At 43.5% G+C, this 13,074-nt stretch overlaps 1 protein-coding gene across 1 annotated transcript; it reads right to left on the minus strand.

The window, feature by feature from the left end:
• Positions 1-561: 561 nt before the first annotated feature.
• On the minus strand, positions 562-9,405 carry TMEM247 (transmembrane protein 247). The gene is made up of 4 exons (XM_081187020.1): positions 9,228-9,405; positions 6,062-6,292; positions 3,267-3,602; positions 562-1,083 (listed from the first exon to the last, which is right to left on the minus strand). The coding sequence occupies exons 1-4, from the start codon at positions 9,228-9,230 to the stop codon at positions 880-882; spliced, it is 774 nt and encodes a 257-aa protein (XP_081043146.1). The 5' UTR covers positions 9,231-9,405; the 3' UTR covers positions 562-879.
• Positions 9,406-13,074: the final 3,669 nt, after the last annotated feature.

Raw genomic sequence — 13,074 nt, forward strand, 5'->3', positions numbered from 1 at the left:
GGAGGCCTGAACTCTTAGCCTTCAATTAAAAGAAGGAAGTGAATTGGACATCTATCAATCAAGTTAGAAAGCAAAATGTGGAGGCAACATTCTAAGGCTTATTAGGCACTTATGGAGGCACCGCCATTGCTAAGGTCACTTAATCGCTTTTGCTAAACGATTAGAAGGAAGGAATGTGAGGCATTTCCTGTATTTTCCCTGCTGAAGGGATTAACTGTCTTTCAACAGGAGCAGCTTGCCATGAGAACCATATGTACAAGAAAAAGCAAGAGATGTCTCATGCCTTTAGCAGCTATGTGGCTGGCACAAAGTAAGTATTTTCTAGTATGGAAATTCAGTTATGGGAACGCTTTACCTATCATAGAATCGTAGAGTTGGAAGCGACCTCAAGGGTCATCTAGTCCATCCCTGTGCTATGCAGAGATCTGTCGATATTCTGCCTACCGGACATATTACTGGATTGTCTTGAATCTCCCCCTGTCCAGCCCTTTACAAACATTTCCAGGGGCCCTGCTTCCTATACCCCCCCCCCTTTTCAAAGAAAAAATTGTGCAAATAGAATCAGTTCTTTTGTTTAATTCTAGGCCAATTTATTAACATTGATGACTGTGACAGGCTCAGGTGGGATGGCTGCAATGGATGAGCCTATAACTGAATAGCAAAGGGAACCAACAACACTCAGCAGTGGCATTTGATAGAGAGAACTGCCAGTGCACTTAGACAGCCAAGCCAAATCTTGCATTCGTCGCATGCGACTGAAAAAGGGGAAATTCTAAAGAGGAGGGAAGGGAGAGGCGATAGAACGGAGATACATAAACATCAGGGAGCTGCTTGCCCTCCTTTTTTCTCTGCTGCCTAGAGTCTGCTGCTGTTTCGTGATTAGTTTCTCCTACTTCTGTAATCCAGTAAAATCTTCTTGAAAATGAAATACAGCAAAATGGCAAAGCAGAATACATCGTGTTTCATAATAAAATAGAAAGCCAGCTCCCTGGCTGTGTAAATAATGTGGATAAAGATGAAGCAGAAAAAAAATAGGGCATACTGGTTCTGGGGCTGAAGGAGTTCGTGGAGCTCTTGTCCAATCTGTGGGGGGGGGGGAGAGAAACAGGGGTGGGGGGAGGAAAAAGAGGTGTCTGTTAACAAAACACTCCCTGTGATCAGCTATCCAAAGAGTCTACCATACTATAAACACCTTCCCATTGAACCCAGAGGGCTTCACATCTTCATAGACATTGTGAATGTGCTCAACTTAAATTCCATTGATTTATATTGGGAGTGGGGGAAACAAGGCCCTCCAGATGTTATTGGATTGATGGGGCCTGGAGTCCCACAACTGCTGGAGAGCTATGGGTTCTCCATCCTTGATTTATATAGACTTAAGCATGTTTGAAATATTTAGATTGTGCACTCAAAATACCGATTCGGAGAAATGTCAAACTGCAGAAGTCAGGCGAGCCCACAACATGGCATCTAATGTGTTTTCTTTTCTTTTTTTCTCCCTCGAACTTTTTCATTCCTGGAGGAAAAGTACCACGCCCCCCTTGCCCCAATGTCATTTGAATGAAGCATACAATGGGCAGTGCTTGCCTTGGGGTTTCCTATATTCTTAATGCATCAACTGTTCTGGGTGAGGACAGCAAAAATGTCTTCTTTAGACACAGCGGCAGAAGCCAAATGTGTGTTTTGGAAGCATGTTGCCAACCTGGTGCCCTCCAGATCTCCCATCAGCCTCAGCTATGAAGCAGGGGCAGTGAGAGGTGTAGCCAGGGAGAGGGCATGGCTGGGAGAAATCCTCAAGGGCCTGATAGTGGAAGCTGGTATCCATTGGATCTGGTGGGGCAGAAGATAGCTAATGGGAGACAAAGCCAAAGGGTCAGTAGAGGCAGAGCTGGGGGTGGAGGAGAATTCAATTTAGCTTGTATTTAAGGTTGAATCTGTGAGAATTTCGCTTTCTGGAGCAAGATGAGAGCTGAAACACAGCCAGCCTTCCAAAGTCACTCTTATCTGAAATTTGCAATGCAGTTTTCCAACCAAACCACATTTGCAAAAAAAAAGAGAGAGAGAGCATACATTAGCAGTAAGTGTGCAAAAAACAACAACAACCCCACGAATGTTATTTGTGAAAATAACATACAAAAATGCATTACATTAGGATTCTATTGCTTGCAGAAATGTTGGCCGTGGTCCAAACTGCATACAAAAATGTGTTTACTGGGAGAAAAGGGCACTCAAATGCTGGAGAATCTTCATGAGGGTTCAAAAAAAATTTTTTTTTTTAAATTGCAAATTGCCGCAGGCATGTATAGAACTGCCTTTAAGATTGGAAAAATGAGACCGTGGGAGTAGAAATTAACAGATTCTTCCATCCCTAGCAGGAACTAAGCAGTTGGGTTTTTTTTTACAGATTGATTCCAGCACCTAGAACGGGGTCAGCAACCTAAGGCCCATGGGCCGGAAGCGGCCTGCGGAGGTCGTTTGACTGGCCGCCGAACCACCCTCAAACTGAGCTGCCCGCTCATGTGCTGCACTAAACCGGTGCAGTGCGGCGCAGGGACTCACTTCCGCAGTGCTAGAAATCACATCTGCGCATGCGCAGATGCCAAAAATCACACCTGCGCAGATGTAGATGCCAAAAATCACATGCACAAAAATGGAAGCAAGAAGAATCACCAACGATAGAAGAATGGCAGATGAAATTGATGGACTATGCAGAATTGGATAAATTAACTGGAAGGATTCAAAACCTTCGGGACCAGAGATTCTTAGAAGACTGGAGTAAATATATGAACTACTTGAAAAGTACTGTAATAGTAATGAACAGATTATGCTAGTAGGATTGCAAGAAGTTTTGTAAGGAGAATTATATGAAGTATTACAAGAAAGACTATGAGGAGAGTTATTAGTTGATGACAATTAGGAGTAATAGATATATTAAGAAATGCAGAATAAGTGATAAAAGATGGGAAATCATCTGAGTTGTTGACGGAAGTCTAAAACAATGTATAAGATAAGAAGATATATAATGTGATTGTTGGAAATGATATGTTAAAAAACTAATAAAAAAGAAAGAAAAGAAAATCACACGCACACTCATGCATGCGAGATCCGGCTCACGGAGGGATCTCTGCGGGACTGATCTGGCCCAGGATCTTGCTGACCCCTGACCTAGAACAATGCCCAAAGATGCTGTAGGCTAATGAATGCAGAATTTGGTTTCCATTTTTAATGGAAAGCTCACATCTACCCCTTCTTCCCCCCTCACTTACTGATCGAGGGGTTGTCTGATGATGTAGCTGTTGCATTTTCTCCTCGTGCTGCCGCCTCTTCTCATTGTCTTCATGCCGGTACCTCAGTCTGGTCATTGCACCATCAAGCCTCATCTTCTCCAGGTCGAGATCGGCTGCTGTGATCTGCCTGCTGTGCAGCTGACCCATCCGCTCCATACTGCTGGCCTCGCCTATCCTGGAGTAGGCTTCTGGCTGCAGAGCACTGGTCCCTCGCTGGGTGCTGATGGCCAGCCGGTCTCCCTGACTCTTATTGTCTAAGGTCTCCGTCATGTCATCATGGACGTACGAAGAGGCTGGCGTGTCCCTTGCAGCGTCCTGTAATAGGAAAGGAGAGACAGGGGGAAGTATCAGTGGCTACTAGCCAGGCCAGCTATGCTCCATTCCACCCCACCCCCAGTTTTTAAATGCCTTATTGATTGAAAACTTTATAACAAAAATGTACAATAGATGTTATAGGCAAAATGAGAAACAAAAAACACACAATTATTCATTCTTTAACTAATACTTGCTTTGTACATCCACTTGTGATTAAATTTGACAAGCCCTCCGATCTTCCCTTGCATTCCCGAATTAAATTCCTTAAATACACGCTTAAACTTTACTTTCTCCATGTTATTTAACTTACTATAAATTTTATTTTGTAAAATTATCCTATTTACACACCAAAGCTCAATCAAAAGCTGCCAATGGATTGATCTTTTGACAATGTTATTTTGACACCTAATAAGAATCTGATGCAATGCAAAAAAGCACAATAATTTTAAAATAAGCCACTGATATAAAATAAAGCAACATTCAATGATTCACTAGAATCTAATAGTAAACAGTAAAATTAAGTATCAGCAAAGAATAATTAAACACTTTACACTTATTGATTAGAATAAAGAATTACCATATTTTTCCATGTATTGGATGAGGGTTTTTTATTTTTAAAAAATGCAAAAAAATGGTGGTCGTCTTATACACGGATAGTGCAGAGTTGTGATGGGTGATTGGTGTCTGCTGCGAGCAAGATATTGTCAGGGGCATTGGAGCGGGTGATTGGCAGCTGTTGGGGGCGAGCAGGCAGACTCTTCAGCTTCATTGATGCGGCGGTCAGGCGCTCAACAAAAAAGCTCAACAAGTCTTGGCAATCCCCCCGAGAAAAAGCTGAAGAACTCTGCTGGGCAATCCTCCCCCCCCCAAAAAAAAAAAGCTCAACAACACTGGTGGGCAATCTCCCCCCATTTCCTCAATTTGGAGTCCCAAAAAATAGGGGTCATGTTATACACAGGGGCGTGTTAAACACGGAAAAATACAGTACTAAACTACAATCCACAAATATAACGGCAAGTCGCAGTGCATAAAATACCACAAAACCATGTGAAAGGGTTCAGTGGAGAAGCAATTTGGCCACTGTGAGAGCAGGGTGGTGGACTAGATAAGTCATGGGCTTGTTCCAGAATTTGATGGAGGCATTTGATTGGCTGTTATGGGAAACGCTGGTGCTAGAGTGGCTGGTCCTTCAGCTGGGCTCTTCTTAAACTCCTGAGAGATATCAGCCTCAGCACTGGCACCTACCGTACTATAGATACTATGCCCTATCATTATCTGTCTTGGAGACATCCATGGTATCCACCATATGGTAGACACATGCTGTGGGGCTGAATGTGAAGTGTGGATGCAAAGGAACCTAAGAAGAGCCCTGCTGAGGGTCCGTCTACTCCGTGTTTCCCTTAGTGGCCAATCAAATGCCTCCATGAAGTCTATAAGCAACATTCCTTACTAGAAGCTGGAGCAAGGAGTTGTCCAGGGATGGCTAGTTCTATCAGCATTTTAAGGTTATTTTTAAAGCTTTTCTTATTCCACCAGCCATTTGGAAGTTTGTGAGGTTGGACTGGGTTAAATAAATTTCCAGCTGTTTCTGCTGTTTCTGTTGTGATTTCATGAGTGGTTTGAAACAGATCTCTGCTTGAGTATAAGGGATCAGATGGCCCTTAAGGTACCTTGGTCCTATTATTATTATTATTATTATTATTATTATTATTATTATTATTATTATTATTATTATTATTATTCCTCCCATCTGATGATGATGATGATAATGATAATGATGATGCCTCCCATCTGACTGGGTTACCCTATCCACTCTAGGCAGTTTCCAACAAATTAAAACACAGCAAGACATCAAACATTAAAAACTTCCCTATACAGGGCTGCCTTCAGATGTTTTCCAAAAGTCAGACAGCTGTTTATTTCCTTGACATCTGATGGTGCTCTAGGGCTTTGCAAATTAACACAGGAACCTTGAAGTTTTGCTGGTAACAAATTGGCAACCAGCACAGCTCTCTCTTTGCAGCAGAAATCACATTGCCAATAATCTGCTCCCATGAGGATCGTGACCACTGCATTCTGTACTAGTTGCAGCTTCCAGCCGAAATATAAAGGCAGCTCCACACAGACTGTGTTCCAGTGTTATAAGAAGGGACCTTACGTGAGTCCTGATGAACAGATACTTCTCTATGTAAAGAAAAGGACCGTGAATGGCCCAGGAACCCCATCTGCAAGGAGAAACATTAGGCATGTGCGGCTTTCTTCTCGCACTTGCTGAATGCGCAGCTGGGTCAAGGCTGTTTCCCCCCACTTGCCTCACACACCTTCTGCCCTCATTGGTTGCAGATGTAGCGTCATGAGAAAAGGTGACCACTGGATCTGTGTAATCGTCAACTGTGTAATCCAGTTCAACTGGATTCCCAGAGCCAAGGAATCCCTGCCCCACATTGGCTGCCACTTACCATCCTTTCCCGATGCTTTTTCAAATCTTTAATTGGGGTTATCTGCACAGCAAACTCAATCTCGGTTTGCATCTCCTTGAACCCTACACTGCCTCCTTGGTAAGAATACTCAGACCCTTCCACATTGCTGGTGTGATCCAGATCTGCTTGAATCTCCTTGTCTGTTTGGTGCACAGACTCCGTCTCAAAGTTGGAGAAATCTGATGAGGAATGGGGTTCTCTGGATACTTCCTGTTATAAAACAGATGGGGATTTAGGGCAGTTTATGTTTGTTTGTTTTTTCCTATAATTTCGATTAAATTTTCTGTTTTACATTTTGGAACATTCATTTCAACAACCTTAAAATATCAATGACTTCCTTTCTTCTCTTTCCATGGTTCATTTTGCATAACATAAATCCCTGCATATTTTATATAAACCAAACCATTCAGTTTTCCATTATTACATCCTTCACAACATATTTACACTGTTGAATTTATCTTAATGCTGCCCACGGTTTCAAATAAACACAATTTCCTTCCATATATTAAATAAACATTTTCCAATCTTCTTTAAACATATGTTCTTCTTGTTCTCTTATTCTACATGTTAGGTCTGCAAGGTGTGCATGTTCCATCAGTTTAAGTTGCCATTCTTCTTTAGTTAGGACTTCACTCATTTCCCATTTTTGGGCTTATGAAACACGAGCCGCAGTAGTGGCATACATAAGTAACCTTTTAAAACAGGTGTGTGTGAGAGAGAGAGAGAGTGCACGCGCACGCACGCACACAAACACAACTGATTTTTATTTGTTTTGCCCATTACAATGCACAAAACAACAACAACAAATGTCCATTTATAATACAAAACCACACAAAGTCAAGCAGATGCAATCAAAACCGCAACAAAAATAAAAAGGGAAGAAAGGGAGAGGGAAGGACAGGGAATATGTTCCAGCAGGTTAAACTGATATTTCAGGAGGAGAAAAGGCATAGGGTCACCCCATTGTTACCTGCCTGATTCAGAGCTTGCCACTCAGCTCTTCCACGATGCCATCTTTCCCCCAGTTTTGATCAGGGGTTACACTATAAAGTGAGTGTCAGGGAACTGACATCGGAGCTAGAGGCGGAGGGAAGGCTCTCAAATGATGCTGGAGAAGGGCCCAGCAGGGAGAGAGGCAGCTCCGCAGATGGGGAAGCAAATCAGCGCAACACCAGGGATATAGAGGGGCTGATGGGGGAATCGGCGAGAGGGCTCCAGGACTCTTCACCGGACACCAGCGGGGAGAGCACGGGTCCTCCGCTACCCACGCCCACCCTGCGCAGAAGACTTCCGCGCAGAGAGAGTAGGAGGAGACTGGGTGTCAAACAACTTTTATGTTGGAAAAGATTTAAGAAACGCCCACTGACGGATTCTGCTAGCGACTGAGGCAGCCATGAAGTGAAGGGCTGCCCAGACTGAAAGGTTTAGCAAGGCAACAAAGCCTGGAGAGGCGGCAACTTACGCACGAGCAACCCATACACATTACAGTGAGTTTCTCATGTGAGTCAGGATCGAATGGGTGTTTCACAGTCAGCCTCCTCCAAACCTCCCTGACTGCCACTGTTGATGGCGGGGAGTGAGCCCCCTGAATATGCTTTGAACCCAGCAGGTGCCAACCTGGCAAGGGAAGACTTCAAAGAAGCCCATGCCATGGAATGAGTAGGCACAGGATTCTGCCAGCCCAATGAACTCACCAAAAGGTAGGCCTTGTGGTAGGCATCCCAATCTCAGCATGCAAAGCCCCCATACCCATTTAGGTTGGGAGGTGCAACTACTTGAGGGGGAGAAGCAGAGGAGAGGGAGTAAAGGTAAATATAAATGACCCCCCCCCTTGGATGGTTAAATCCACTCAAACGCGACTATGGGGTTGTGGCACTCATCTCACTTTCAGGCCGAGGGAGCCTGCGTTTGTCCGCAGACAGCTTTCCGGGTCATGTGGCCAGCAGGACTAAACTGCTTCTGGTGCAAAGGGACACTGTGATGGAAGCCAGAGCTCATGGAAACACCATTGACCTTCCTGCTGCAGTGGTACCTATTTATCTACTTGCATTGGTATGCTTTCAAACCGAAGCAGATGTGACAGCACTTAACTTTGCAGGGATGACCCAGGAATGTGATAATATTGCAAAAGAAGGGGGGGGGGAAGCATCTCAGTTAGGAGTGGAATGAATGGCTTCAAAAGGCACTTCCAGACTATTTTGGGGTGGGATTCAATCACACAGTTTCAAGCTGCACAATTAAAGCTAGGGGGTGAGAGAAGGGAACCTTAAACAACCCAGCCCAAATTAAACACTTTAAAAAATCTCAGTGATTTCAGTCAGTGCCAGATTTATGTATAAGCTAAACAAGCGATAGCTTAGGGCCCCACTCTCTTGGGGGCCCCCCAAAAAATTAAAGGGGAAAAACCTGGATGTACATTTCCAAAATATAAGGTAAGTTCAACAATTACTTTGATAAAATACATATTTTGTTATGTGCAAATGGCCTTAGATACCTATTAGGTCCATAAATTACCATATAGCATATATTCAACGCAAAAAAAACAGTGACAATTTGTTGTTGACAAAGGACAGCTGGACATATAAAGGGCCCCATTACCTTCAGTAGCTGAGGGCCTCATCAAACCTAAATCTGGCCCTGATTTCAGTGAGAGAATTAAGGAGGCACCTAATTCTCCCACTCATTGATTGACATAGCTATAGCTCTCTCTATCACTTAAAAGGTATTGACTTGGGAACGTCTCCACCCCCATCATTCTGCCCAGACACTGAGGTCCAGCTCCGAGGGCCTTCTAACTGCAAGAAGTGAAGTTACAGGGCTCCACAAATACAATCTGTTTAAATACATGCTTCCCCCCAAAGAATCCCGAGAACTGTAATTTGTTAACGGCGCTGGGAGATGTAGCTCTGTGAGGGGGGAAACTGCAGTTCCCAAGATTCTTTGTGTGGGGACCTTTAAATGTATGGCCTTAGAAACACTAGGGCAGATGTGGGGGACTTTTGGCCCTCCATATGTTGTTGAACTACAGCTCCCATCAGCCCCGACCAAGCATGACCAAGGGATGATGGGAGTTCAACCAATCTGAAGGTTCCTCGCACGATCTTTCCCCATCCTGAAACGGAAAGAACTTACTGGGATTTCTTACCATAGCAGATTTTGTACTGGGAAGGGAGCATACATCAACATTGGATGCCAAGGCAGAAGCCTCTATTTCCCCACCTGCCCCATGTAGAAGAACCGAAACCGGCTGCCCCAGTTTGAAGCAGACCCACACTGTTCAAACACCAGCCACAAGCTCTTTCCTGAACTGCCACAGTGATGTCAGAAAGTTCCGCACTGGGATGATGTCATAATTTTCCAGTTACCACAACAGTTAAGACAAGTGTTGCTAAGGGGCCTTTGTGGATTGTCTGTAGGCCTGCTATATATTTTATTTGAAAACAGTACTGGTAACATCATATGTGGCCATATCAATAGATGACCCAAGAAGGGCGTATTCTGCTCCTCCTCCCACAGCACACACTGTAATCACAACATTTGTTTATTGATCTTATTGGACACTTTTAAAAAATGAAAAGTAACTCAAAGCGACTTACAGGAAAACCCCCACATACATTAAAACTAACACAAAACTAAAACAGGGTGAAAGCCCCAATGTTTTATTCAAGTTGGCATCCTTGGAGAGGAGTGAGGCAGCTGCCTTAGGCGAAAGTTGCTGGGGGGCAGGGAGAGTCAGCAAGGGGTCAGTGGCCCCCGTTATAGATGCCACCTGGAGTGCCCTGTGCCCCCTAAGTGAGCCTGCTACCCTCAGGTGCAGTGAAGGCCACTGCTCTGGTGTTGATTCAGTTGCCAGTCTTGTTGGCTTCTGAACATGGAAATGGCAGCATCATCTTCTAGCCCACCTCAGCCAGGTAAATGTCCTGGGTTAGACCTTATTCTGATGATCACCTGAGTGCATGTGGGGTGGGAAGGTTGGCATTGCTTATTCCGCCACTCCTCCCCTTTAATTTGCTCACTGTTTTTCTTTCCAACGTATCTTCTCAGTATCTGCAAGTATCTGTCAGGCTGCTGCAGCAGCACACCTTCCAAAGCCACTATCGTGGAATCTGACAGAGAGGAGAACACTGTCTTTCATCTCCTTATTTGCTGACGTTTTATTTCCCTTCCTTTCCCCCCGGTAGAAAACTGCACTTCACTGCAAAATAATACTCAGGGTGCCTCGTTATGGAAAGGTTTCGTGCTTCTGTGGATACTCGCCTAATTGAAAACACATTTTTAAACAACGCTCTGCAACCATAAATATTCCACTGAATGTATATACTGTGTTAATTGTAATGTATTACATTACCTCTGTTGCCAAAATTCAACACTAATCTGGTTTGAAAACAGCCACGAGAAGTGGGAGTGAGGACCTTGGAGCTGACCATCAACAGTGGACACAGACTGAGCAGGAATACAGGTCTTTACCACTATACTGAGGTGGGTTGTATTTCAATTTAAATTAAAGTGATTGTTTCTAAATCGGCATCTGCTTGTTTATTTAGTATATTGCACTCTTCCTTCCAAAGGACCCCAGGATGGCAACCACTGAGTGAGAAGAACAATTTTTTAAAAATCATATAAACAATTCCAATGCAGTTGAAGACTAGAAAAGATACCAACTTCAAGAGGCTTGATGAAAGAGGAAGGTCCTCAGTAGATCTACAAAATGCAAATTTTATGCAAATGTGTGACCCCTTTATCCTCTCTCTCTCTGGTGTGTGACTGACTACACTGACTTTGTGGTCACTGTTCAGCCTATTCCACATGAGAGTTGTACCATGGCAGTTATGAATGAAACTTTGCTGCAGTAGCTAGGAATGGAACACCCATGTTCAGAGGCAGTTTATACTTCTGATTAACAGATGCTGGACGCAAGCAAAAAAAGGAGTAGCTTCCTTCAACGAGGATCTTTCCAGGATCATGATCTGGTGGCTGCCCACTGCAGATAGATAGATTTTCCAGCTGACCAGAAATAAAAGTAGCAGGGCAGGGGATACACTCAGAGAGTTTGGATTTGATATCCCGCCTTTCACTCCCTTTAAGGAGTCTCAAAGCGGCTAACATTCTTCTTTCCCTTCCTCCCCCCCAACAAACACTCTGTGAGGTGAGTGGGGCTGAGAGACTTCAGAGAAGTGTGACTGGCCCAAGGTCACCCAGCAGCTGCATGTGGAGGAGCGGGGAAGCGAACCCGGTTCACCAGATTACAAGTCTATCACTCTTAACCACTACACCACACTGGCTCTCCCGTGCAGAGACAAAGAGAAGGCTGACCTTGTAAAGAAAAAGAAGGATCTTTTTATCACACGTGATGGGAATGTAAGAAAGGGAAAAGCTCCTGGGAAATGATATATGAGATGAAAAAGATGTTGAAATATACATTTATAACAAAAACCAGAAGCATTTCTACTTGGCATTGTAGGGGAGGATATTAACAATAATAAACTGCTTTTATATGCAACAACGGCAACAAGAGTATTATTGGCACAGAAATGGAAACAAGAAGAACTACCGACGAAAGAAGAATGGCAGACGAAATTAATGGACTATGCAGAATTAGATAAAATGACAGGAAGGATTCGAAACCTGCGGGATCAGAGATTCTCAGAGGACTGGAGTAAATATGTGAATTATTTGAAAAGCAATTGTAATCAACAGATTACGCTAGTAGGATTGCAAGAAGTTTTGTAAGGAGGATTATGTGAAATATTGCAGAGAAAAGTTTGAAGAGAATTATTAGTGAAGGACTATTAAAAGTAATAGTGAAACTAATGAAATGCAGATTAAGTGATAAAGACTATAAAATCTTCAGATGTGGTTCTTAACCTGAAGCACATGGTTAATGGGGCGTCCTGCTGCTGCCGCTGCGCCGCTGCTGTGTGATTTTTGTTCTCATCCTGAAGCAAAGTTCTTAACTTGAGGTACTATTTCTGGGTTAGCGGAGTCTGTAACCTGAAGCATCTGTAACATGAAGCATCTGTAACCCAAGGTACCAGTGTGTGTGTGTGTGTGTGTGTGTGTGTGTGTGTGTGTGAATATGAGAAGTCTGACCTACAAATGCTGCAAGTGAAGCTTCTCAAGCAGAGAAGAATGGTAACTTGTGAGCGTTTGCTGATCACACTGCTCTTAAAAAGGCACAGGTTGAAGTGCTAGAAGACAAGAGGGCAACCCTAGACTAACTTGGCAAAGTGTTCTGAGCTTGCATGGCTGCTTACATCTTCTCAAAGATGTTGAAAAGGTCACCTCGCTTTGCATCAGGTTTCCAACAGAGGGTCTCAAGATCCGCTAAAGAACTTAGGTTTGCTGCTTCATGTGGAATGAGACCATTGGTCTCCTCTAGCCCAGCAGACTTGAGACGGACAGCAGCTCCCTGGGGTCTCACGAAGGGATTTCCTCCATGGCCTTTTAAGCAAGAGATGCACTAGGGATTCAGCCTGGGGGCTTTTATGGGTCTGGGAGAGAAAATTAATTGAGTTCTCATTCAAAGACAAATCAACCCAATTTGCACTTCTTGAAACAAAACCTGAACCAAAACAAACCCTTCCAAATGCTCATGTCTCTGAGTTTTGCAGTTTGGTTCTACAGTCAAATAATGTGTGCAAAACCACATGTGCTAGGACAAAGTGTACATCAAAATGCACATATTAGGGAAAATATACAACAAAATATTATATTAAGGGAAATTGCTTGCAAAAAATGTGTACAGGGAAGCCTGCTTGGTATCATCACTATTTCTTTTCAAGTGCTGAGCAAAAATAGACCCATATAGACCCATATCTTTAGATCTTAATTTTCTGGTTATTTTTTAGCAGGCGTGTGTGTGTGTGTGTGTGTGTGTGTGTGTGTGTAAGTTGCTTTCCGTTTAACTTTTGAGAGGTAAAGATAATAATTATAATGCACACAAAATTGCATATTGTGTGCATTTCACCCTCAAATGCCAACAAATTTTCACA

This window comes from Podarcis bocagei (assembly GCF_964188305.1).
Source record: "Podarcis bocagei genome assembly, chromosome: 3".
Classification (NCBI taxonomy): Eukaryota; Metazoa; Chordata; class Lepidosauria; order Squamata; family Lacertidae; genus Podarcis; species Podarcis bocagei.